The sequence below is a fragment of the Tachyglossus aculeatus genome, chromosome 19 (genome assembly GCF_015852505.1).
Source record: "Tachyglossus aculeatus isolate mTacAcu1 chromosome 19, mTacAcu1.pri, whole genome shotgun sequence".
Classification (NCBI taxonomy): Eukaryota; Metazoa; Chordata; class Mammalia; order Monotremata; family Tachyglossidae; genus Tachyglossus; species Tachyglossus aculeatus.
The window spans coordinates 15,360,810-15,387,091 of NC_052084.1; the positions used below are offsets into that span (position 1 = coordinate 15,360,810).

Below are 26,282 nucleotides of genomic sequence, written 5' to 3' on the forward strand. Positions count from 1 at the left end.
AACACTACTGTTCGATTACAAAGCACCTGTAGCCCCCGTGCTTCTGGAGGAAGGGGCGTTTGTGTGTTGGGGGCCGGGGGAAGAGGGGAGTTTGTGCATCCCTGTAACAAACTCAACTGGGTTTGGAGAAAGCCCTCGCAGGCTCACCTAAGGGCCTTCCCTCATGGGCTCATGTGGAAGACCCAGACGGTGGCTTGGCTACCAGCTCTAAGTCTTGGGTGTATGGGGTGTGGGAAGATGCGGTGGGTTCCAGCTAGGGCAGAAGAGACCAGAGGAGCTAACCTGTGAAGGCTGCCTGGGGACAGAAGCCCCAAAGTCCGTGCCCAGGGGTCTGCACAGCATGCGTTCACTCTCTCTCTCTCCCCCCACTCCAACCCACCACTCTAAATGAGTGCGGAGCTGGGTTAGGGGACCATGGAGCATCTGTGCCCGCTGGGTGGGAACTGTGGGCACGTGTGGTTCGGGGCCTGACCCCGGGGCCCCTGCCTTCTGTGGCAGAGGGAGGAGGGGAAGCAGGTCCCAGGTTGCGACTGGGGCTACAAGACCCAGGGGCGGGACGGAAGGAGGGAGCTGGGAGCAGAAGTCCCGGGAGCGGGGTGGAAGGAGGGTGGCATGCAGAAAGTCCGGCCTCTAGCGATCACGCCCACGTGCCCAGCATGGTCCTTTAATCATTCCCTTGGGCGGGCGAGGCAGTGTCCGGGAGGGCGGCCCGGAACGCCCCAGGCCCGAGGGTCAGCGGGGTCGCGGGGTCAGCAGCAGGGCCTTCACGGTGTCGTTGAGCACGGCCACGGGGGCCCCGGCCGGGACGTCCCGGGCCACTCGCTGAAAGGGGGGCACGTTGGGGCCCTCCAGGGTGTCCAGGAGCCCTGCGTGGGGGGAGGGGACGGGCAGTCAGGGGTGGCCAGAGACGGGCAGGGGGGTGTCTTGTGGGCAGGAAGGCTGGCACGGGAGAGCTGCGGCTTTTAAAGGCTGCTGAGGCCTTAGCCGAAGTGGCTTCCGTCCCTTTGCTTCCCAGGGAACGAGTCGGGGTGGAGGCAGCTGGCAGCCGGGTGCGGCAGATTCCTCTCCGACCCGCTTCCCCGCCGGCCCAGCCCAGGACCCACAACTAGAGCCCCCCCGGACTCCCACCGGCCCCCCGGCCGCTTACCTTCCACCACCTTGTGGTAGGCAAAGTGCAGGTAGAGCAGGAAGAGCATGTGGAGAGTGGCCAGGGTCCCGCACAGGAGCAGCCTCTGGGTGGGGCCCACCGTCCGCGATAGCAACACCGCCACCTGAGCGCACACCACGGGAGGGTGGGGACACGGACACGGAGAGTCGGTGTATGCCCACGCCTCAGCTATGCCCTAGTGGGGACATAACCCGCTCCAGGGGCCAAACCTGGTTTGCCCCACCCCAACCGGGGCTTTCTCGTCCCTCTGCCCCCAATCCCCCTCCCCAGAGCTCGCGGCCCCGCGGCTCCCTCCCGGTCTCCCTGCCCCCAGCCAGCTCACCATGCGTAAGGTGGACAGCCCGCCCAGGAGCAGCCAGAACAGGTAGAAGAGGGCGTGGAGGTGGACGTTGTAAGTAACAAACAGGACCACGCAGTGTCCGAACAGCCCGTAGCCCTGGAACGTGGTGGGAGAGGGGAGAAGGGAGGCGGACGGTGTCCCCAGAGCCTACAGGCATGAGGCAGGTGACGGATTCCAGGGGCCCGCGGTCTGAAAATCCCCCCTCCCCGCCCCGCTCCACCCGCTGAGCTCCGCTAGCTCCCCCGACCCGGGGCAGCCACGGCCGGGCTTGGCGCTCCGCCCGGACTGGGGAAGCGTCCGGGGGTCTCCCCAACCCCGGGGCCCGACCCCCAGCCCCACCAGCAGGGCCAGCATCTGCAGCATGGTGATCTGGGCGTTGCAAAGGTAGGCCAGGAAGTAGATGAATGAGGAGACGCCCAGCCAGTAGCCGAAGCAGGTGCCGATGGCGGTGCCCATCAAGGTGCCCTCTCGCTGGGGGACGGAGGGCAGGGTTCGGTCAGCCTTCCGCCTCCCCACCATACCCACCGCCTGGGCCCGACAGCAAAACGGACACGAATGTCCTCTTGCGGCCGGCCCGCCTCCCCCCCGCCACATTCCGGTCCCGCTCCTTACGATGATGGTGTCAGACGTCTTCATGCCGTGCAGGAGGATGGCCACCAGAGTGAAGACCAGCATGAGGGGTCCATACAGCTCGCCTGCGATCTTCTGCAGACGGGGCAAGAGAGCCGGGGCAAGGGAGGGGGCTGCTGCTCTCCCGGTGGCCCAGGGCTGCCCATACCCCTCAGCTGACTGAGAGGGAGGGTGGCGGGGGGCTTCGTCCCTCTCCCACAGTCATGAGCACCACACTGTGCATAGCCCTTCCTCTCCCAGGGGTGGGACTGGGGGGAGGGTGCCTGGGGCAGATCTCTGACCAACACCCTCCTCAGCAGCTGGGCCCCGCTGCCCGCTCTTACCTGGGGGAAATTGACCATTTTGATGGGCATCAAGGATTCCAGAAGCCTGGCAGGGGGAGAGGACAGCAGGAGGGGTGAAAGGGGAATCAGAACAGGGCTTCCCTTTGTGGGCCTTCCCTCCCTCCCTGGGAAGGGGGCAGGGGGGAAGCTAATCCTGGATGGGGAAGTGGAGGGCCTGGGGGGTGAGGATGCAGAGGAATCCTATGCCCCCCAACCACCGGCTGCTGCCCGGAAGAGATCAATGGGCTGGGGAGCTCTTGGGGAGGTTCCCACGGCAGGACCAATGGGGGACAAGAGCAGCAAGGGGATGGCCGAGTTTGGGGGTGTAGAGGAGAGACGGGGTCCTGTGTGAAGCTGAAATCACTCATCAACATCATCATCACCATCCTTGGTAGTAAAAGGCCCACTGAGCGCCCAGCCCCAGGGTCCAGCTGCCCAGTGTTCAGAAAAAACCCTCTAAATCCGGAGGACAGGAGGGGACCGGACACATTCCAGATCACCTCAGGGTACCCGAGGGGACGAGAAGCGGGGGTGGGAGCCGAGCCCCGCGTGCCCACAGTTCACCTGACCAGACTGGTGGGTGACTTCGGGGTCTCGTTGTGTTTCCGGGGGAAGGAGGGAGGACGTGGGGGGAGGGCGGGGGAGGAGGGGCCCGACTCCTCACCTGCTGCGCACCTGGGCGGGCTCCACGTCAAAGTAGGGCCGGAGGATGTCGATGTTGGCGTACAGGCTGAAGGCCTTGGTGGCCTGCCTCTTTCCGGCCTGCCACATCTGGGAAGGGGCAGGAGGGGCCGACGGTGAGGAAGACCACATCCCTCGGCATCCTCGTTCCCCTCCCTGGGCTTTCCGGAGCCCGGACAAGCCTTCCTGGTTCCTGGGGAGTGGGGGGGGGTGGCGGGGAGGGGCCGTGCCCCACTCACCTGGTCGGCCACCTGGCGACTCAACTGTCCCTTGAAGCCCTTCATCCCCAGGAACTCGCCATCTTCTTCGTCGTCGGCGGCGGCCTCGGCGTCCACCTCCTCCTCCCGGAGGCGCTGGTGCAGCTCTCCCATGTCCTCAAAGCTGGAGCCCGATGTGTCGTCCATGTTCTCCATGTCGATGACAGCGGAGCCCCCGCCCTGGGTCGGGCCAAGACACCTCACCAACTGACCACTCCCAGCCTGGGGGGACACCTTGCCCTGTGCCCCTTTGAACAGGTAGGGAGTTGTTAACTTTTCTAAACCTTTCCTCTGCTTCTTTCGCAGAGAAGCAGCGTGGCTCAGTGGAAAGAGCCCGGGCTTTGGAGTCGGAGGCCATGGGTTCAAATCCCGGCTCCGCCAACTGTCAGCTGTGTGACTTTGGGCAAGTCACTTCACTTCTCTGGGCCTCAGTTCCCTCATCTGTAAAATGGGGATTAAAACTGTGAGCCCCCCGGGGGGACAACCTGATCACCTTGTCACCTCCCCAGCGCTTAGAACAGTGCTTGGCACATAGTAAGCGCTTAATAAATACCATCATTATTATTATTATTATTATTTCCCAACTGCTCGCAGCTCTACATTTGTACTTCCAAGGCTCGCCTTGGGCCATTCCATTCTCCTGGAATGGAACAGAGGAGCAGCGTGGCTCAGTGGAAAGAGCCCGGGCTTTGCAGTTCATTCATTCATTCATTCAATCGTATTTACTGAGTGCTTACTGTGTGCAGACTGAGTCAGATTGACCCAAACTGAGCCTCCTCCTTCCTCTCCCCTTCCTCCTCCTCCCCCTCCCCACAGCACCTGTATATATGTATATATGTTTGTACATCTTTATTACTCTATTTTACTTGTACGTATTTATTCTATTTATTTTATTTTGTTAATATGTTTTATTTTCTGTCTCCCCCTTCTAGACTGTGAGCCCGCTGTTGGGTAGGGACCGTCCCTTTATGTTGCCAACTTGGACTTCCCAAGTGCTTAGTCCAGTGCTCTGCACACAGTAAGCGCTCAATAAATACGACTGAATGAATGAATGTGCAGGGAACTGTACTAAGCGCAAGTCACTTAACTTCTCCGGGCTTCAGTTCCCTCATCTGTAAAATGAGGATGAAGACTGTGAGCCCCCCGGGGGACAACTTGATCACCTTGTACCTCCCCCAGCGTGCTTAAAACAGTGCTTGGCACATGGTAAGCGCTTAACAGCCCACTGTTGGGTAGGGACCGTCTCTATATGTTGCCAACATGTCCTTCCCAAGCGCTTAGTACAGTTGTCTGCACACAGTAAGCACTCAATAAATACGACTGAATGAATGGGCCTCAGTTCCCTCATCTGTAAAATGAGGATGAAGACTGTGAGCCCCCCGGGGAACAACCTGATCACCTTGTATCTCCCCCAGCGCTTAGTACAGCGCTTGTCACATTGTAAGCGCTTAATAGCCCACTGTTGGGTAGGGGCCGTCTCTATATGTTGCCAACCTGTCCTTCCTAAGCGCTTAGTACGGTGCTCTAAACACAGTAGGCGCTCAATAAATAAGATTGAATGAATGAATGAACGGGCCGCAGTTCCGTCATCTGTAAAATGAGGATGAATAATAATAATAATAATGATGGCATTATTAAGCACTTACTATGTGCCAAGCATTGTTCTAAGCGCTGGAGACTGTGAGCCCCCCAGGGGACAACCTGATCACCTTGTATCTCCCCCAGTGCTTAGAACAGCGCTTGGCACATTGTAAGCGCTTAAAAGCCCACTGTTGGGTAGGGGCCGTCTCTATATGTTGCCAACCTGTCCTTCCTAAGCGCTTAGTACAGTGCTCTAAACACAGTAAGCACTCAATAAATAAGATTGAATGAATGGGCCTCAGTTCCCTCATCTGTAAAATGAGGATGAATAATAATAATAATGGCATTTATTAAGTGCTTACTATGTGCCAAGCATTGTTCTAAGCGCTGGACACTGTGAGCCCCCCGGGGGACAACCTGATCACCTTGTATCTCCCCCAGCGCTTAGAACAGTGCTTGTCACATTGTAAGCGCTTAAGAGCCCACTGTTGGGTAGGCTCCGTCTCTATATGTTGCCAACTTGTCCTTCCTAAGCGCATAGTACAGTGCTGTAAACACAGTAAGCACTCAATAAATAAGATTGAATGAATGAATGAACGGGCCGCAGTTCCGTCATCTGTAAAATGAGGATGAATAATAATAATAATGGCATTTATTAAGCGCTTACTATGTGCCAAGCATTGTTCTAAGCGCTGGAGACTGTGAGCCCCCCGGGGGACAACCTGATCACCTTGTATCTCCCCCAGCGCTTAGAACAGCGCTTGTCACATTGTAAGCGCTTAATAGCCCACTGTTGGGTAGGGGCCGTCTCTATGTGTTGCCAACCTGTCCTTCCTAAGCGCTTAGTACGGTGCTCTAAACACAGTAAGGGCTCAATAAATAAGACTGAATGAATGAACGGGCCTCAGTTCCCTCATCTGTAAAATGAGGGTGAATAATAATAACAATGGCATTTATTAAGCGCTTACTATGTGCCAAGCATTGTTCTAAGCGCTGGAGACTGTGAGCCCCCCAGGGGACAACCTGATCACCTTGTATCTCCCCCAGCGCTTAGAACAGCGCTTGGCACATTGTAAGCGCTTAAAAGCCCACTGTTGGGTAGGGGCCGTCTCTATATGTTGCCAACCTGTCCTTCCTAAGCGCTTAGTACAGTGCTCTAAACACAGTAAGCGCTCAATAAATAAGATTGAATGAATGGGCCTCAGTTCCCTCATCTGTAAAATGAGGATGAATAATAATAATAATAATAATAATGGCATTTATTAAGCGCTTACTATGTGCCAAGCATTGTTCTAAGCGCTGGAGACTGTGAGCCCCCAGGGGGACAACCTGATCACCTTGTTATCTCCCCCAGCGCTTAGCATTCATTCACTGATTCACTCAATCGTATGTACCGAGCGCTTACTGTGTGCAGAGCGCTGTACTAAGCGCTTGGGAAGTCCAAGTTGGCACATAGTAAGCGCTTAATAAACGTCACCACGATTACGACTTGGGGGGAGCGGTCCCGACGGGGCTATTACTGGGAGCCCACTGTTGGGGAGGGACCGTCTCTCTACGTTGCCAACTTGGACTTCCCAAGCGCTCAGTCCAGCGCTCTGCACGCAGTAGGCGCTCAATAAATACGCTTGATTGATTGATTGATTGATTGGTATTACCTGGCCATTGTCTTCAAATCCCGCCCAATCGGGGGCGGCCCCATGGGGGGTCCCCCCCGCAGGGGCCGAAGGACTGGCCATGCCCCCCTCACACAGGGCAGGCCTTCCGCCCCGAGGGTCTTCGCCGAGGCCCCGGATGTTGGCTCGGCCGGGCCGGAAGCGGCGGCCCAGTGCGCCTGCGCGCGCGCGGCCGGCCCAGTGCGCCTGCGCGCGCGGGCTTCCCAGTGCGCCTGCGCGCGCGGGCTTCCCAGTGCGCCTGCGCGCGCGGGCTTCCCAGTGCGCCTGCGCGCGCGGGCTTCCCAGTGCGCCTGCGCGCGCGGGCTTCCCAGTGCGCCTGCGCGCGCGGGCTTCCCAGTGCGCCTGCGCGCGCGCGCGCGCGGCCGGAAGTCGCGGGGCGCTCTCGACGAGGGCGGCGGCGGCGGGCCAAGATGGCGGCGGGCGAGGCCGTGAGGGAGATGAGGAGCCGCGTGGTGCTCGGGGAGTTCGGCGTCCGCCATGTGAGTTTCGGGGGCCCGCGGGGCGGGGCGACCCCCGAGGCCACGGCCGAGCCGCCATCCGGCCCCCCCCCCCCACCTCCTCCTCCTCGTTCTCCGCCTTAGGCCCACACCACCGACTTCCCGGGGAACTACGCCGGCTTCGACGACGCCTGGGACCGGAGCCGCTTCGAGAAGGTGAGGGCCGAGGCGCCTCGCCCTCATTCAGGCATTCATCCCTTTGCTCATCCATCCATCCCTTCCTTCTTTCATTCATTCATCCATCCATCCACTCGTCGTCATTCATCCATCCCTTTATTCATTCATCCATCCATCCATCCACTCGTCGTCATTCAGCCATCTCTTTATCATCATCAATCGTATTTATTGAGCGTTTACTGTGTGCAGAGCACTGGACTAAGCGCTTGGGAAGGACAAATTGGCAACATATAGAGACGGTCCCTACCCAACAGTGGGCTCACAGTCTAAAAGGGGGAGACAGAGAACAAAACCAAACATACTAACAAAATAAAATAAATAGAATCGATAGGTACAAATACAATAAATAAATATCTATCCATCCATTCATTCGTCGTCATTCAGCCCTTCATCCATGCACTCGTCGTCATTCATCCATCCACTTGTCATTCATTTAGTCGTTCATTCATCCATCCATCCATCCACTCGTCATTCATCCAGCCCTTCATTCATTCATCCATGCACTCGTCGTCATTCATTCAGCCCTTCATTCATCCATCCACTCGTCGGCATTCATTCATCTCTTCATTCAGACATCCGTCCATCCACTCGTCGTCATTCATCCATTCCTTCATCCATCCATCCATCTATCCACTCGTCGTCATTCATCCCTTCATCTATCTATCCATCCATCCATCTATCCACTCATCATCATTCATTCAGCCCTTCATTCATTCATCCATCCACTCGTCGTCATTCATCCATCCACTTGTCATTCATTCAGTCCTTCCTTCATTCATCCATCCATCTACTCATCGTCATTCATCCATCCACTTGTCATTCATTCAGTCCTTCATTCATTCATCTATCCATCCACTCGTCATCATTCATCCATCCATCCATTCACTCATCATTCATTCATCCCTTCACCCATCCATCCCCCCACTCATCGTCATTCATCCATCCATCCCTTCATTCATCCCTTCATTCATCCGTCCATCCATCCACTCGTCGTCATTCATTCATCCCTTCATTCATTCATCCAGCCAGCCACTCATCATTCGTACACCCATCCGCTCATTCAGTTGATTTTATTAATATGTTTTGTTTTGTCGTCCGCCTCCCCCTTATAGCCTGTGAGCCCACTTTTGGGTGGGGACTGCCCCTATCTGTTGCCAACATGTCCTTCCCAATCGCTTAGTACAGTGCTCTGCACACAGGAAGCGTTCAATAAATACGATTGAATGAATGAATGAGTCCGATGCTCTGCACGCAGTAAGCACTCAATAAATTGCATCGATTGATTCATTGAGTGATGCTTTGGGAAAATGATCCATATTTATTACTCTATTTTACTTGTACATATTTACTACTCTATTTTGTTAATATGTTTTGTTTTGTTTGTCTCCCCCTTCTAGCCTGTGAGCCCGTTGTTGGGTGGGGACCTCCTCTATATGTTGCCAACTTGTCCTTCCCAAGCGCTTAGTACAGTGCTCTGCACACAGTAAGCGCTCAGTAATAATAATAATAATAATAATGGCATTTGTTAATCACTTATTATGTGCAAAGCACTGTTCTAAGCGCTGGGGGGATACAAGGTGTTCAGGTTGTCCTGCGTGGGGCTCACAGTCATCATCCCCATTTTACAGATGAGGTAACTGAGACTCCGAGAAGTGAAGTGACTTGCCCAAGGTCACACAGCAGACATGTGGCGGAGCCAGGATTTGAACCCATGACCTCGGACTCCAAAGCCTGTGCTCTTTCCACTGAGCCACGCTGCTTCTCAGTAAATACGAGTCACTTCATTCATTCATGTACTTAATACAGCGCTTAGAACAGTGCTTTGCACATAGGAAGCGCTTAATAAATGCTATTAAAAAAACAAACTTCTCTGAGCCTCAGTTACCTCATCTGTAAAATGGGGATTGACTGGGAGCCCCACGTGGGACAACCTGATCACCTTTCATTCATTCATTCAGTCGTATTTATTGAGCGCTTACTGTGTGCAGAGCACTGTACTAAGCATTTAATACATTGAATTTATTTATTATTAAAACATTTATTATTAAAACGGGGATAAAGACTGGGAGCCCCGTGTGGGACAGGGACTGTGTCCAATCTGATTCGCTTGGATTATAATGATAATGATAATAATAATGAGGGTATTTGTTAAGCGCTTATTATGTTCTAAGCGCTGGGGGAGATATAACATTATCAGGTTGTCCCACGTGAGGCTCGCAGTCTTCATCGCCATTTTACAGATGAGGTAACTGAGGTACAGGGAAGTTACGTGACTTCCCCAAAGATACATAGCTGACCACGTGAGGCTCGCAGTCTTCATCCCCATTTTACAGATGAGGTAACTGAGGTACAGGGAAATTACATGACTTCCCCAAAGGTACATAGCTGACCACGTGAGGCTCGCAGTCTTCATCCCCATTTTACAGATGAGGTAACTGAGGTACAAAGGAGTTACGTGACTTCCCCAAAGATACATAGCTGATAAGTGGCGGAGTCGGGATTAGAACCCACGACCTCCGACTCCCAAGCCTGGGCTCTTTTCACTGAGCTATGCTAATTCTAGCTCAGCACTTAAAACACTGCCTGATGCATAGTAAGCGCTTAACGGTTACCAAAATAAAAAGGGGGAAAAGGGGTTGAGGGCTTCAGAAAACAAGGGCAGGGGAAACTGAGGCATCCGCGGATTGTGGTTCTTACAGTCCTCCAGACCGTAAGCTCAGTGTGGGTAAGGGAGGCGCCTGCTAATTCTGTTGTATCGTTCCTCACATCTCCCTGCACGTAGTAAGCGCTCAATAAACAGCATCGATTGGTCACGCTCGGCAGGGTTTCCGTGTGGACGTGGTCCAGATGGAGGAGGACTCCTTGGAGTTTGACATGGTGGGAATCGACGCGGCCATCGCCAACGCTTTCCGGCGTATCCTGCTGGCTGAGGTTCGGATCGCCTGTCCCGTCGGTGCCTGTGGGCCGGGAGCTAAATCCGCCGTACGCCGAGCGGGAGCCCTCACGTCTGAAGCACCGTGGCCCAGAGGAAAGAGCTCAGGCCTGGGGGCCGGAGGACCTGGGTTCTAATCCCGGCTGCGCCACTTGTCTGTTGTGTGACCTTGGACAAGTCACTTCTCCGGGCTTCAGTTCCCTCATCGGCACAGTGACTCGGTATCTGGGACTGAGTCCCAGCCTGCTAATCTTATATCTACCCCAGCACTTAGTTCAGTGCTTAGCACATAGTAGGAACGAATACTTCAGTCATTATCCGCTTTTCTGCCCCAGCACTGGGGCCCCCTCTCTTCCACACTTTCTGTGCTTTCTTCTCTCCCCGCTTTATACAGGCCCCACCTGGGTGGAGTGCGCCTGTTATAGTGTCGCATTGTACTCTCCCAAGCGCTTAGTACAGTGCTCTGCACACAGTAAGCGTTCAGTAAATAAGATTGACTGGAGGAGTGAGGTCAGGGCAGGGCTTGGAGCTTTTCAGCGTCAGCGTCTCTCCACCCAGGTGCCCACCATGGCCGTAGAGAAGGTCTTCGTGTACAACAACACGTCCATCATGCAGGATGAGATCCTGGCCCATCGCCTGGGGCTCATCCCAATCACCGCCGACCCCCGCCTCTTCGAGTACCGGAATCAAGGTGAGTGGTTGCCGAGCGGGGAGGAAGGATGCTCGGGGGGGCCTGGTGGGATTTATAGAGCTGGGTGCGGTGCACTGTACTAAGTGCCGGGGAAAACACAACCGAAGCAGGTTGTTTGTGGCCTAGTGGAAAGAGCACCGGTCTGGGGAGTCGGAGGACCTGGGTTCTACTTCTGGCTCTGCCACTCACCTGCCGAATGACCTTAGGCAAGTCACTTAACTCCTGTCTGCCTCAGCTGTCTTTTGCAAAAGGGGGATTCAGTCCCTGTCCTCCCTCGTACTTGGGTTGTGAGCCGGGTTATCTTGTTTCTCCTTCAGCCAAGTACTGAACTAAGCACTTAACAAACGCCACAGTTACTACGCAGCCCCTGCCACAAGGAGCTGACAGTCTAATGGTGGCGGGAGCAAGATATTGGGAAAAGGGAAAGGAGAGAGATTCAGACTGATGGAGCCTAGTCATTCTTCACGGTCTTACCCGCCCAAATGTCCTGTCTGCGGCTGCAGTTAAAAGTTGTCCTTGGACCCATCGGTGGCTGGCCCGCCCTGTCTGACTCGCTGCTTTCCGCTGGCGGTCCAGTTTGTCTCCTTGAAACCCGTGTCCCCTGCCAAGTCTGTGATGCCCCCGTCTTGCCTCTGAAACGGAACTTCTTTTCCGCTTCCGTTCCTGTCCATTTTATCCCTCCGCTCCTTCCGATCTCAGCTGGATACACTTGCCTTGAGCATCCTGTGGCTCTCTCCTTTCTTTAAAACCCTCTTGCCCCCCTCTGTAGGTTGTGGAATGGGGGGAAGGGGGTTGTACTTGTCTAGATCCTCCAGCAGGCTGGGAACTACTTGACGGTCTCTAATGGCCGTGTGCCGGTAACTAAGGCGTTGGGGTGATGACCCCGGGTCACTCTGCTCCGTGCACAGGGGATGAGGAGGGCACAGAGATAGACACGCTACAATTTCAGTTGAAGGTCAAGTGTACTTGGAATCCCAGTGCTTCCAAGGACTCCTCTGATCCCAACCAACTCTACCTCAATCACAAGGGTGAGTAGGGGGCTTGTGTGGTGAAATGATGGGGGAGGGCTTTCCCTAGGGGCTGCCACTTTAGGAGGGCTTTGAGGATGGGCGAAGATGTAGGCCGGCAGGCTTTCGGGGGGTGGGGGGAGCTGAGCAAGATGGCACAGGAAGGGGAGTTGAGCAAAGTTAGGAGGTGAGCCGTGGTTAGGAGATCCCATTTGCAAAGGTGGTGAGCCTTGAAGCCAAACTGAGGCATTTCCGCTCTACGAGGGTGGAGCTGGGGAGCCCTCGGAGGTGCCGGGGGAGCGGGGCGCCGTCTTTCGGGACTTGACTCGTTCCTTTCCCTTTGCAGTGTACACAAAGCACATGACCTGGGTGCCCCTGGGAAACCAGGCCGACCTCTTCTGCGAAGGCTCCATCCGCCCCGTGCACGACGACATTCTCATTACCCAGCTGCGCCCCGGCCAGGAGCTGGATCTGCTCCTGCACTACGTCAAGGGCATTGGTGAGATGGATAGACAAACAGGTGGAGTCTGGGTGGGACACCTCCCTTCCCCCAGCCGCACCCCGGGGGAACGGCTGTGCAGCTTTGGCTCCCAGGGGCGTGGGTTGCTCTCCGCGTTTGTAGGAGGGCGTGTGCTCTGAGAGCTACCTGAGCGCCCAGCGCGCCAGTTCGAAACTTGGACCAAAGTTTAAAACCGTCCGTGCACGGAAGAGAAGCCACCGGGGGAAGAAGTCAGAGGTCCCCTTGGGCCAAGGAGCCGGGAGGCAGAGACTCTGGGCTCGGGTCTGGGGCTGACTTGATACTCTGCGTATCAGCGCTGCCCTCCTCCCGTCCCAGGCAAGGATCATGCGAAATTCTCCCCCGTGGACACCGTTAGCTACCGGCTGCTTCCCGACATCACCTTGCTGCAGCCAGTGGAGGGGGAGATGGCTGAAAAGCTGAAGGACTGCTTTTCGCCTGGGGTCATCCAAATCCAGGAGGTCAAAGGTACCTAGGGTTGGGCTGCTCCCCCGCCCCCAGAGCTAGGAGCCGGAGGTCCTGGGGCATTCGTTCCGTGGTATTTAGCGAGCGCTTACTAGGCGCCCAGCGCTGTCGTACTAAGTGCTTGGGGGAGTACAGAATCACCTGACAGCAGCTCAGGACGGGACCATAAGCACGTGTGAGCCCATCGGGGTCCTGCGTGACTGTCCCCTGAGAGGGTCCGGGGGGCAGAGTGCTGTGGAAGGGGTCCCGTTAGTGGGCAGGGGCTGGACCCAGCCCTCCTTTAGGCCACTGGAGATCTGCCGCAGCGAAGGCCTGCTCGCCAAACCGCCGCCCTGCCTCGCGGTCCCTTCTCAAAAGCCGAGCGCTCACCCTGTGGCCATCAGCCGGCCCCGGGAGCCGAGGAGGCGTAACTGCCCCGCCGTGAGCCACGGGGCCTGACGTCAGTTTTGCCTCCGTCAGGGAAGAAGGTGGCGGTGGTGGCCAACCCCAGGCTGGAAACCTTCAGCCGGGAGGTCTTCAGACACGACGAACTGAAGAAGCTGGTGCGGCTGGCTCGAGTGAGAGACCACTACATCTGTGAGTGCCCCCGCCCGCCCCAATCCGACCCGTCGGCCGTAGGCTTCAGGAACCGGGTACCTCCCTTCAGAGGGCAGGCGTGACCCCTCCGAGGCGCAGAAGCGGCCCACGCAGGCTGCTGGGGACAGCAGGTGACCGCGACCCGGCGTTTTCCTTAACCGAGGGCTTCCTTTGTAAGACAGCGACCCTCACCTCACACCCAGGTCTTTTGTAACCTAAGCCACAAAGTGACACAAGTAGAGGAAGAAAGTTGGGCGGGTGGACGCGGTGGCAAGCCACGGTGTGACGCTTCCGTGGCACTTTATGTAATATGGTCAAAGAATTAGCGACAAGGCGCTTTTCAAGCGGACAGAACATTTACCGGAGGAATTTACCCGGCTGAAAGAGGGAGAGCTTTGAACCAGCCAACTCCTTGCTTGGTAACTATAACTTTATTTTTCCCATTAACACGAGGTTCTTCAGAAAGTCTTCTAACACAAAAGGACAGGCCGGATAGCCCCTTCTGAGAACCGGGGGCCGGGCCATGGCTTTCGGTTTATCGAGGGATGTGTAGGGGAAGGAGCAGGAGTTGAAGAGGCAGAAGACCCAGGTTCCAGTCTCAGTTCTGCCACTGTCTCGTGCGACCCTGGGCCCGGTTCCTCGTCTCTACAACGGAGACGCGTGGGAGGTGAGAGCGTCCTAATGCCGACTTCTTTTTGCTTTGGCCTCAGTCTCCGTGGAGTCGACGGGAGTCCTGCCGCCTGACGTGCTGGTGAGCGAGGCCATTAAAATCCTGATGGGAAAGTGCCGCCGCTTCCTGGACGAGCTGGATACAATCCAGATGGACTAGGGGGGCAGCAGGCCCCTGGCCAACCTAAATGACTTTCTGGACCCTCACATCCCAACTTGCGTCTCTTCCCCTTCAGAAGGTGCCAGGTATAGAAGGTTCTTGGGCTGAAGAAAATGTGCCCTGGCCCCACCTCGTTGGCAGTTGCCAAATCTCCAGTCCTGCATTCCCAGGTGGGGAATGAGTGAGTGAGTGACGGGCGTCGATGCAGCAGCAGTAAAGGGAAACGCCGGGCCCTCTGTACGAAAACTGATAGTTTTTACTGACATGCAGAGGTGTACCATGGCCTTAGGGTTTACAGTCCTACAAAAGAGGCTCTAAAAACAATAAAAAAATTTCTAGTGTGAAGTCACGGGATATTAAAAAAATACCACGACACAATAAATACAACCGTCCTCTCCAGCAGCCCGATCCGTGGTTTAGGGAGTATAAAGTGTAGTTCCTTAGGCAGCAGTAGAGGCGGCCGGGGTAGACGCCCTAGTGCTGCTTTTGCGAAGGATGGCACGGCAGAGAGGGAGGGACCCAGGCCGGCGGGAGAGCCTGAGCCCATTTCCATCAATCCAGCGGGCCTCGCTCGAATACTACTGTTCCACCTGGAGCAGATGGATTAGAGAAGGGATTAGCTGGGTTAAGTTGAGCCCCCTCCCTGTCCTTCGACCTGGCTCCGTCCTCAGAAAGCATTTTGTCTCAGGGCCCCACAGGATCTGAGACTTTTTTTAGAGGGGGTGTTGGGTCAGATGGTAGCTAGACTGAGTTAAATTGTCCTCGGCTGGTTGGGGCGATGGGGGAAGATGTTCCCAGGACTCCTGAAGAAGCTCCCTGCTCCCATCCTGCTTTTTTGGACAGCAGGAATGAGGCCCGTGCTGCTGCCTTGACAACAACGCTTCCCATCTCTGGCTTCTGAGGATTATAGCCAACGGGAGGAGCAGCAGGAGCTGTTCAACCCCCGTGGGAAGGCCCGCTCCTGCCCCAACCCTTGGTGGGGGGAGAGGAGCTTGTGACAGTGTAAGAGGGGGGAAGAAAGAGGATGAGGAGCTGCCTTCTGCTGCTCCCCTTGACAGCTAAGCAGAGGAACAAGCTAGCATCCTCTCAAGGCCCCTTTGCGGGGCTGGGCGCTGCTCTGCTCCAGCTGCTGCCCACCAACCATCAAAGGATGCCCCTGCCCCCCCCAATCAATGGGCGCTTCCTCCCACGGATGGGCCCCTGGGGCTGGGAGGACGGTGGTGGAGAGGGCCTGAAGGGTTAGAGCTACAGGGGGACAGAGAGAAGAGATGACAATGGAGGCTTTGGAGGGAGGAGTCCGTGTGTTTGGATTCAGGGCTCGAAGAGGGCGGTCAGGATCCCGTCCTCGCTCTCCAACACTTCCGCTTCCAGCATGGGCTTGGTCTTCTTGAAGAGGGACGGGAGGTTCTTGATGTGGACCTCTTTGCGGAATTTCTCGCCCAAAGGTTTCTGGAGGAAGACAGGCCGTGATGACGCCGACGGCCTTGAGAGGAAGCCTCCGCCCTCCTCCTCCCCGCTCTTTCCCTCCCTCAGCTCCTCTCTTTCGCCAGGATGCTGCTGAGCAAGAGGTGCCACGGTCTCCGCTCCCCACCGGCCCGGAGGATCAACCTTCCGTCGCTGTTCAGGCCCTCCCCGCCCCTACAGTGGGCCCTACCCCAATGCAGCCGGCGATGAGGCGCTTGAAGTGGTCCTTCCTGCGCTTGTCGGCCATTTTCTGCAGGGTGGGGTTCAGCAGCTTGCTGTCGAACTGCTCCAGCGCTTCCATCTGTATCTCCGGGATCTGCTCCATCACCGCCCTCACTTCCATGTACCGGGGACGCTGGGAGACAGACAGAGCCATTCAGGAAGGTGGGCTTCACCCTGCCCTACCCCCTTTAGGAAGGGGGCTTCTTGGGACCCCGGGTTCCCCTTCCAGCTCCTCGGGAGGCCAGGATACCCTAGCAGGGCTCGGCCTCCAACTCAGCGAGACTTTAAAGTCAAGCCTTGAGGATAGGCGCTTTCTGTTAGGAGCGGAGGAAGAGTACGGCCATGGGCCCCCTCCCCGAACACCGTTTGCTGGCCACAGATGCGAGGCGGGCAGGACGCCGCTGGTGACTGCAGCGTGCCGAGCCCGGGGGATCGGGAAGGAGCCCCAGAGGACGCCAGGTAGGGGGACTGGCATAGCCCTGGTGGGTGTGGGGGGGGTCCCGAGCCACCCCCCTCTGCCCCCGACGCTGCCCTCACAAGGGTCTCGTAGATCTGGAAGGCCAGGTGGACGAGGGCAGCCATGCAGCCGTCGTGCTGCCCGTGCATCTGCAGCCCCTTCAGCACGCTAGTGAAGAACCACGTGACCGCATCCGGAAGCAACGTGCCGGAGAGCACCTGGGGAGGGGGGACAACGGCGGTCAGAGCCGGGGGGCACCTCCCTGGGTCCCCCCCCTTCCCTTCCCACCCCTCCAGGACTCGAGGGAGGGGGTGAGAGAGCCTACCTGTTTGAGCAGGGGCCAGCAGAGCTGGGTGGTGGTCCTCTGGCAGGACAGGGTGTCCTTCCACGACAGGGAGTTGAAGGCAGTGACCAGCATGGCTGTACACACGTCCTGGGGGGGTGAAGAAAAGGAAAATAAAAAAGGAGTGACATACAGATGAGAGGGGAAGCCCCGTTCTGGCCCGAAAGGAAACTTCTGGGCTTGGGACCCTGCTGAGGGCTCGGGTGACAAGGCGTAAAGGATCAGGGCGGTCGGAAAACGAACCCGTTATCCAGCAGCTTGAGAATCCGCGACCACGTGGCACCTGTACCTGAGGTGAGATGCTGGGACCGCAGTTGTTGGCGGGAGTGACCCGGGGAAGTCAAAAAGTTGGCCTGGGCATGTGTGCTGCTTGCCGTGGACCAATCAACATGTTTCAAAAGTTATAAATTCACCCCTGGGGGGAAGAGACGGGCCCACCCACTTCCTGCCTTTTTCCAAGGCTACAGGGCAACGAATCCCTCAATGCCCGTGAGGAGGTGGAGTCCTGGGGGCCTCCTAATTCGCTCGCTCACCTCGTGCTTCATCAGACATTTGCCGAGGTCGGTGAGCTCTGCCATGGACGGAGGGGTTACTTCTGTGGACATCATTTCGTCGTCTATGAGCAGAGGAAAGACTTATTAGCCCAACCCCTGTCCTGGGGATGCGCCGGCCTGGGACGTCTCCAGCTTCCAGCCCACAGCACTTGCTTTGGCCCTGGCAACTCGCCCCGAAGAGCCAAGGTTTCTCGGGGGGGCAGACCAACCAGGACTTGGGGATCGTTTGGGTGGAGGAGGCTCCGTAAAACCAAATGCTGCTTCGGAGGGAGTGGGGAATGGAAAAGGAGCTTCTTCAAACCACAAGGATGAGAGCCTAACTCATGGCAATCTGTTTGATACGAGGGTCAGACCCTACAGGGACCCAAGTGTCCAGGTCTTGCCCAAGACGTTGAAAAGGACCAAGACCAGGAGTCTTTCTAGACTGCAAGCTCACTGTGGGCAGGGAATGTGTCCGTTTGTACTCTCCCAAGCGCTCAGTACAGTGCGGCGCAGAGCCGGCGCTCAATAAATGCGATTCAATGAATGAGTGACCAGGAGAAGGGGACAAGGGATGGTATCTGCAACTCACCATCTCCATCAGTGGTGGTACTGTTGTGTTCCGCTCCTTTCTTGGAAACACAGCAAACGGCTGTAGACAGAAAGCTGGGTCACTGTGGGAAGCAGGGGTTGAACAACCACAGCACAACTTCTCAAACAACAGCTAAGGACCGCGCCTCTCACCCCCACACCGGTGCAGGCTGGTATTTGGGTGTGCTAGTGCGAGGCACAGCCTATGTTGTAGACACCCGAGACGTGGTGCTCACTATAGCACTTCGGAAAATACGAGGGCTAGCTATACAAATTCAAAGTAACGTGAAGCAAAGGGCTACCTTTTTTTTTAAGGGGCTGGCTTAGTTTCTAATCATCTCATGTTTATCCTTATATCTTTGTGAAGTAGGAAGGAGCTGTTACTCTCCCTATTTCACAGATGAAACAGATTAAATGGTTAAAAAAAAAAATATTCACAAGTGGTGCTGAGGCCAAAAGCAGGGTCTCTCATTTTTTTCACTGTGACCTTCCTCAACTAGTATATGTTCCCAATCAGGCCTGAAATGTTGCCATCCGGGAAGCGTGTGGCCCTGTCCTCTGCAAACGTTTTCAAAGATGCCACCGTCACCACCTTTCTTGGGAACAACTCCAATGCTTCACGGTGCTTTTGCTCAGGAAGTTCTTCCCGATTCTTAATCTCCCTTACGGTAATTTAATCCAGTTTCCTTTGTTCTAACCGGAGGAGGGGGGCAGAAAACGGCTGCTCTCCGCCATGCGGGCGCGATCCCCTTGGACACTTTCCCCCCCCGCCCCAGGTCCTACTCACTGATCAAATCCATGACTTCCCGGGTCAGCAGCCTCACTAGCTGCTCCTCCAGCATTTCCTGAGATTCCGGGTTTTCATCCGCTGTCTCTTCCTCACCACTGGAAAACAGCAGGTTGTTAGTCTCCTCAGGGGTAGAGGAATCGTACCTCAAATATGGAGAACCATGTCTAATTCTGTCCTGCTTCCCCTGCCCCTCACCCAGTGGTACTTGTTAAATGCTTAGACTACATGCCGGGTGCTATATTACGCACTGGGGTATATATATATACATATATATATATGTATACATATATATACATATATATATATACACACACAATCTCTTGCTTTCTCTAAGTAAGGTCTTCATGGCCTGAGAAGATAGTTTATGGCATGAAAAAGGAAAATGCTGCTTCATGCAAAAACTGTCCTGCTTACTGTTCAACCCAAGGTCTTCAAGGCCATCAGAGGGACTATATGAGATGAAAAAGGGTGAATTTGCCCTCACCCTTTCTCCCTTTTCACCTCAAATATTCTCTTTTGAGGCCTTGAAGGCCTTAGGGACACAAAAACTGGAGTTTGTTCACATGAAGCAAATTGCTCCTTTTACACCGCAAATATTCTCTTCTCCGGCCTTGAAGACCAGAGCCAGAGAAAAGCAAGTTGGAGATATATATAATGGCATTTGTTAAGCGCTTACTATGTACAAAGCACTGTTCTAAGCGCTGGAGTGGATACAAGCTAATCAGGTTGGCAGCTTGAATATAGTCCTTGTTCCACAAAGGGCTCACAGTCTTAATCCCCATTTTATAGATGAGAGAACTGAGGCGCAGAGAAGTGAAGCGATTTCCCCAGGATCACCCAGCCGACAGGTAGCAGAGCTGGGATTACAACTGCCAGGCCCGGGCTCTACCCCCTAGGCCACGCTGCTTCTCGTGATACGTCGGGGGTGGGTGGGTGTTCCAGTTTCACAGGTCTGGGGCAAGGGAGAAGAGTCAAACCCCAAAGGATAAAGTGGTACTTAACAGGGAGTTGCGGGTTGTCCCTGCAGAAGTCAAGAGGCCTGCAGGCAGACCCACAGAGATGATAATAATAATGGCATTTGTTAAGCGCTTACTCTGCAAAGCGCTGGGGGTGGATACAAGGTGATCAAGTTGTCCCACGTGGGGCTCACAGTCTGAACCCCCATTTTACAGATGAGGTAACTGAGGCTCAGAGAAGTGACTTGCCCAAGGTCACACAGCAGACATGTGGCAGAGCCAGGATTCGAACCCATGACCTCTGACTCCAAAGCCCGGGCTCTTTCCACTAAGCCACGCTGCTTCTCTTGAGATGGGATGCTCAATCACCCCACTTGTCAGGAGACGGTACTGGGAATGGGAGATTGAGTCGAGGGGGCCAGTGGGGCCCCGGAGGGGGTGACCCCTCTGCCAGATGGCACCCCCGTTCACAAGTCCCCCTTCAGAGAGGAAGGAAGGTTGGCTTCTTACCACAGCATACTCCTCTGATTGATGATCTGCCATTTCTGGGACAGCCTCTGGAAAACACGGAGGGAAGGTGAAAGGTTCCATAACTTTTCCTCCCTTTAATCCTATCCAGGCCCCGCAGAAACCCTGGACAAATTCTCCTTCCTGAGTCACTCTCCTCCTCCTGCCCTCCCTCGGACCTAAATTACGCTTCTGGAAGAGGGAACGACTCTTTTACCTGTTAGAACCTCTGCCACCCATTGCCACCTTGGGATTTACCCCTGCCAGTTCAGTGGCCTGGGTGACCTGTAGCTTTTTTTCCCTCTGGGCCATGGGGTTTCCCCTCCTTTTCCCCTCTCCCGATCCTTTTTAACTTTCACAGACATAGAAACCAAAGGCGGGGGGAGGGGGAACACATACATAAAATCCAACAATGGGATTGGAATTCAGATCTCCCAGTCCTTTGTTCAGAGCCCCGAATCTCACTTTCTTTCATCGACCATCAGGAAATTCACTGAAACCAGGGCATCTCAAGTAACCCAATGCTTAGGCAGAGGGACGCCCGGCTCCTGCGGGAATTTCTGACTTAGTCTGTGGTCCCCAGGAATGTCGGGCTGTTTCTGAAGAAGCAGTTGGAGCTCCCTTTCCAGCTGGCTCCTTACCATGTGTAAGTACGTGAAGAGAGGCCCCAGAATGGGGGACACGAGGGCTTCGTAGTGCTCGGGGGGGCAGAACAGCACCAGAGGCTTGACGAAAACGCGTGCTCGGCTGGTTAAGGAACCGTGAGAACCCATACGTGGTGCAGATGGAAAAAAGCCTGCACCTTCCTCTTGGCAGGCTGGAGACATCCCTGAAGGCAGATCTGGGGGGTCCGCAGGCGGGGCTTAAGGGGGCCGTTGGCAGTTAGGAGGGAAGGCAGAGAGATCTGCTGCTCCCAAGCTGTCTCCACAGCCAAAAAAAGGCCAGGTTATCCTTCTGCCTGCCCCTCTTCCTGTCTCTCCACCCTCACAGCTCTGGCGGACAGAGCGGAGTCAAAAAGTCCGCATGGCTCAAACCTGAAGTCGTGCGAATCGTAAGCATCTTTGCCCCAGTCACGGAATTAGCTAAAAGGTCTCCCTGGAGCCCATTTTCTTAGAGTTAGACGAAAAAGGGTTCTAAATACAGGCAGGTCTGGGGCTTTTGCGTTGTCCTGTTAAAACTCGGTTACCTTTATATTTAAAAAAAAAAAATCAGCAGGGCTTCATTTTCTGTGGAAGATTCTGCCTGGGGCCCTTGTGCCCCCTTCCCAATCAAGATGTGTGACCTTTCCCTGGATTTCTATTAGCGGGGAGGCACTGAGCCCAGTAGCTAACAGGAGAGCAGAGTAGCGTGAGAGAAAGAAGGTTTTCTTCAAAGCACTGCCTTGTCTCTAACTACCAGGACTCCCACTCTCATCTCCCCGACTTAGGTCACCTCAAACAACCCCTGTGAGGAATTTTACATCAACCCCACTGCTCGGTTTTCACAGTTGGGCTAGGCTCTACTGAAAACATTCCTAGAAAACACTCCATAGTTCTTGTGCACGATAAATAATTCCCCTCAACTCCCTGCCACCAGCTCCTCCCTTACTACTCCTCTTCTGATCCGCCCCACCGACGGTGTCCGTTTTCTCCCAGGTGTCGCTTCCGGCTTCGAGTCCCTGTCCGACCCCGTTCCCCCGCCCGGGACCTGCCCCAGCCCAGGCTGGATTTACTCCACCAGCCGGAAGGATATGGAGCAGGGTTCGGAGACGGTAATCGGGAATGTTGTTCAGGTTCATGAAGGCGGAACCGAGGAGCTGGGTGGCGAGGTCTTTGACCGTGTAGAAGTCCTGCTGCATGGATGGGCCTGCGTTCCCCAGAATGTGGAAACTGCAAGAGAAAGTTGTTCCAAGACCATGAAGAAGCAGTACGGACCTATGTGGGCCAAATCCTAGCCTGACAGTCTCCAGAGAGCTTGGAGCCGTGGCACAACAGATTTCCTAAGGGGACTATGCCCCCGCTGAACAAGTGATAACTGGGCAGTGCCCACATGTCAGTATTGGGCACAGGCTAGTTCAGCAGTCAGAGGGGCAGACGGGGGTTCAATGCCTGCACTCTGCTGGGAGGGAGCACTACAAAACCCTTCTTCACGGTGAGTCTGGGTCCGCTGGCACTGTGGTGTTGGACCATTTTGAAAAGAGGCAAAGCCAATCTTCGGTGGGACTTGGGAAGATTGGGGGGGCATTCCCAAGCTTACGGGGAAGATCACTCGCTCCACCAAGAGCTTTTAAGTGCCAGGGTTACCAACAGCATCCTCCACGGTACGCCGGCAAAGGGATCGAGCGCTCAGCGCTGACGGTGGGAGGGATGGGTTAAAGGAAAACAACCCATAAGGACAGTACCCCTCTCTTACCAGTTATCGTAAAGAGTACAGAAGAAGCCCTGCATCCTTTCTATGACTGTTTTGTACACAGGGGAATCATACAGCTCCAGAAGAGGCTGAGGCAAACCTGGAAAGAGAGGACCGCTTCGTTACTTTGACATCAGCTTTTAAAGCCTGCTGTTAACTCTGCCATGAATACTACCTCAGCGCTGAGTCCAATGCTTGGCGCACAGTAAGCACTAAATACTATTATTATTAATACATTTCTCCCTACTGAAAGCTACATACAAGGTAACAACAGCACAGCCCATGGCAATCTGGAGAAACTGGAATCTCTGAGTCCTTGAAGTAAAGCAGGCCAGCCCTGGCAAACAGATACAATCTAGAGAGGATTAAAAAGTTCCATTACCTAAGAGGGCATTTTTCTCCACTTCAAGGATGTCCAGTGCTCTTGAGAAAGGCTCCCCCAGTTTAGCCGCCATCTCTGGTGTGTACAAATTGTTATAAGTCCTGGTGGAAAAAAAAAGATTAATTTATGTGTACACAACTCAAGTGATCTGTTCTGTTAAGGACTATAGACTGTAACCTCCTTGAGAGCAGGGATCGCCTCTGCTAACTGTTGTACTTCCCGGTCCCCAAGGAGCTTCCAGTCTAGAGGAGCTCCCCACACACAAATATGCCTGACCTCAGCCTTCCTCGGCTCCTAAAATTCCACTTCCTCCGACCCAGCCGAAGTCTTCCCCAATTCATGATTCCCGACGCTCCATGCTGTAGCGACTCAACACTCATCCACAGCCCCCATACCCACCCTCAACATACGTATATTCTCTTAAACATTCAATTGCTTATTCTTATTTTCTCTGATATTTCATCCAGTCATAGTCACCCTACTTCCTACTTGATCCCTAGTCTTTCTCCTTTCCTCGTGATTTGTAAAACCCCCTGGTAGGTCTGTTCCCACAACTCGAGTATGAGCCTCTCATAAGCTGGGAACGAGGGTTTTACGTCTGCTGTACTTTCCCACGTGTTAGTACAATGTTTTGCACTTAGTGGGAGCTCAAATGCCCCTGAATTCATTCACTCAATCGTATTTATTGAGCGCTTACTGTGTGCAGAGCACTGTACTAAGCGCTTGGGAAGTACAAATTGGCAACATACAGAGACGGTCCCTACCCAACAGTGGGCTCACAGTCTAGAAGGGGGAGACAGACAACAAAACAAAACATATTGAATAACTGCAGCAGCCCACCTTTAGCCTCGAAATGCAGATGATTTCCAATAATCCTGTTGGGGTAGGACGGAGAAAGGAGGAAGCAACAGAGCATTCCCAGGAAGAAGAGTGATAAATTTGATGTATTCAAATCCATTCCTCTTTGAAAACTGGCTAACTGGAATTCATTTCTTTCCCCCTGGGAGGACCTCAATCCTTCTTACATAGAGTTTAGCACCTTCTGTAGCCCACAAAGTGGGAGGCAATGATTGAAACCTCAATCTTGCAGGAACCCCTAAATATGCAAATACTTAAGTTAACACCCTCCCCCCCCAACCACACACAAACACAAATTACCCATCTGGAAGATCTGCAATGATCCCGCCGGCATCTATCAATGGCCCTTACTCCCTTGTCCCCTAGACACCAATTCTTGCATTTAAGTGGATGCAGCAAATGAGAGAGTGAGACGTATTTCCAAACTGGCCTTGTCAGTGACAACTGCACACATGGACAGCAATTCATCAGTGGCGGCCTCTCCTAATTCAAACTCTCCCTCCTTTCCTGTCTCTCCCATATGTCTAGGCTAAGAGAACAAAAACAGCCGACCCAAGTCTTCCTCAAAACCAAATTCCTATCACACCATCCCAAATGGCATTAGGAGTGCCAGAAATTATTCCTTTGCATTCTTTGGTCTAGGTGACCTGAGCCTGGTAAGATAAATTTACCGCTTGAAAGTGAAGTGACATTCAATCCCCGTCAAGAGCTGTCCGTACCAGAAACCAAGAGGCCTTTGCGTCAGGCCAAGGAATTCTAGACATCTGAGTCTCCTCCACTTCTGTTTGTTCATTTGACCCTGAATTCTGGAGGACCACTAAATCTATACACTTCCAAGTATTTGAAAGTGGGCTTAATTCCAACCCCGCCTACTTCAGTCAGGACCCGAGGCCGGTTTCTCAGAGGCGTATCAATTTAAATCACAAAAAGGCTTTGTGATTTCCAGATAATGACTCTCAGCATCACCTTCCTTATACTTTTATCGGGTCACAGGGAATCTGGAGAAGAGGAAAGGAAGGTTTGCTCCATCTCCATTAGACAGCTGCGTGGGTGGAACTCTGTTCAGAGTGTCTTTGTGCTTTGGAAGCTGACACTTCTCAGTCAAAAAAACCCCATTAGATGAAAACGACATTTCCTTTGCCTAAATACCTTTACCCCAAAGGCTTGGGATTTCCACTTTATTCTGCAATTCTCAATTTTGTCCTTTTATTTTTTTTTAAAGTAGGAGTCGGTATTTACCTCCATTTCTGTTTGTTCATTTGACCCTGAATTCTGGAGGACCACTAAATCCACACACTAAATCCACATCCATGATTGTGGATCAATCATGAATCCACACGGTAGTCCTATCTCTAAAGAGCCACCCCAGTCCTTAGGATGGCTTAATCCCTGCTGGCTGGGAGTCCCTGGTAGCAAAAGAGCAAGCATCACTCAAACCAAGTCCCTAATACCAGGTGGAGAGCACAAGGAGAAATTCAAATGCAGCTTTAAGTTTCGGTGGTTATCCCCTAAAGCAAAAACTGTACCCCTCCACCCAACACATGGCTCTTCCTTCAGGGACTCGGAGCTAATACTCACTGTGGCGACTGTTAATAATAATAATAATAATGGCATTTATTAAGTGCTTACTATGTGCCAAGCACTGTTCTAAGCGCTGGGGAGGTTACAAGGTGATCAGGTTGTCCCCCGCGGGGCTCACAGTCTTCATCCCCATTTGACAGATGAGGGAACTGAGGCCCAGAGAAATGAAGTGACTCGCCCAAAGTCACACAGCTGACAATTGGCAGAGCCGGGATTTGAACCCACGACCTCTAACTCCAAAGCCCGGGCTCTTTCCACTGAGCCACGCTGCTTCCCCTGTTAACTGTTAGCTACTGCCTGACTTCTGCCTTAGCTGGCTTGCTTCCAAGTCACTTTACGCGTATAATTCAGGTGGACCAAGTTGGCTCCGCAACCATCTCCAAACACCAACCACCCCCCTCCCATTTGGTTTGGAAAAGGCCGATACTCCCCGATGCTTGACCCGGGTTGATTTAATGCGCTTTTCTACAGAACCAGCAAAACCACAGACCAAGAGACGGCCACAGCGAGTATCCTGGATTCCATATCCAGAGTGGCACGTTTCAAGGCAGACTGCCTTAGAGGATCAATGGGACTGATTTACATCAGATGCACTTTGGTGGATAGAAAGGAGAGATGAGAGTGGGAGGAAGACAAAAGCAACCACCCTAGCAGAAGCTCCTCTGGGCTTCAGCGGATTGTCAGGTGCAGGAGGAAACAGTTCCTTCCTCCCTCCGGAATCCCTAAATGCCAGTTCTGGGGCCACTGCCCAGGCTTCCGTTTCAATTTTGATGTGAAGCCATGCCCAGCACGGATACCGACGTGGGCACCAATTCCACGGGGGAGACAGGGGTAACTGCCCTCATGGGACTGACCCCAATCAGGGG

At 54.3% G+C, this 26,282-nt stretch overlaps 3 protein-coding genes across 5 annotated transcripts in view; 1 reads left to right on the forward strand and 2 right to left on the reverse strand.

Annotated features, from left to right (window-relative positions):
- Positions 1-648: 648 nt before the first annotated feature.
- Positions 649-6,752, reverse strand: YIPF3 (Yip1 domain family member 3). The gene is made up of 9 exons (XM_038761286.1): positions 6,636-6,752; positions 3,382-3,579; positions 3,126-3,232; positions 2,462-2,507; positions 2,121-2,213; positions 1,848-1,979; positions 1,491-1,604; positions 1,148-1,271; positions 649-866 (listed from the first exon to the last, which is right to left on the reverse strand). Exons 1-9 carry the CDS (start codon positions 6,714-6,716, stop codon positions 733-735), a joined length of 1,029 nt encoding a protein of 342 aa, XP_038617214.1. The 5' UTR covers positions 6,717-6,752; the 3' UTR covers positions 649-732.
- A 300-nt stretch (positions 6,753-7,052) lies between these two features.
- Positions 7,053-14,689, forward strand: POLR1C (RNA polymerase I and III subunit C). 2 transcript variants are annotated; one of them, XM_038761228.1, is made up of 9 exons: positions 7,053-7,132; positions 7,235-7,306; positions 10,151-10,258; positions 10,818-10,950; positions 11,859-11,978; positions 12,304-12,456; positions 12,793-12,942; positions 13,399-13,515; positions 14,226-14,689. In XM_038761228.1, the coding sequence occupies exons 1-9, from the start codon at positions 7,064-7,066 to the stop codon at positions 14,342-14,344; spliced, it is 1,041 nt and encodes a 346-aa protein (XP_038617156.1). In that variant the 5' UTR covers positions 7,053-7,063; the 3' UTR covers positions 14,345-14,689. The 2 variants fall into 2 exon arrangements, with proteins under 2 accessions (XP_038617156.1, XP_038617157.1); XM_038761229.1 differs by lacking the exon at positions 10,151-10,258.
- The window catches only part of XPO5 (exportin 5), a 36,287-nt gene continuing 24,583 nt past the window's right edge, over positions 14,579-26,282 (reverse strand). For both annotated transcript variants that reach the window (XM_038761227.1, XM_038761226.1), the window contains exons 21-32: positions 22,978-23,078; positions 22,599-22,695; positions 21,939-22,075; positions 20,849-20,946; positions 20,211-20,257; positions 18,742-18,839; positions 17,956-18,015; positions 17,364-17,446; positions 16,813-16,920; positions 16,568-16,705; positions 15,999-16,163; positions 14,579-15,793 (exon numbers count right to left, since the gene is read on the reverse strand). In XM_038761227.1, coding sequence (XP_038617155.1) covers positions 15,656-15,793; positions 15,999-16,163; positions 16,568-16,705; positions 16,813-16,920; positions 17,364-17,446; positions 17,956-18,015; positions 18,742-18,839; positions 20,211-20,257; positions 20,849-20,946; positions 21,939-22,075; positions 22,599-22,695; positions 22,978-23,078 — 1,270 coding nt within the window. In that variant the 3' untranslated portion in view covers positions 14,579-15,655. The remainder of the gene's footprint in view (positions 15,794-15,998; positions 16,164-16,567; positions 16,706-16,812; positions 16,921-17,363; positions 17,447-17,955; positions 18,016-18,741; positions 18,840-20,210; positions 20,258-20,848; positions 20,947-21,938; positions 22,076-22,598; positions 22,696-22,977; positions 23,079-26,282) is intronic.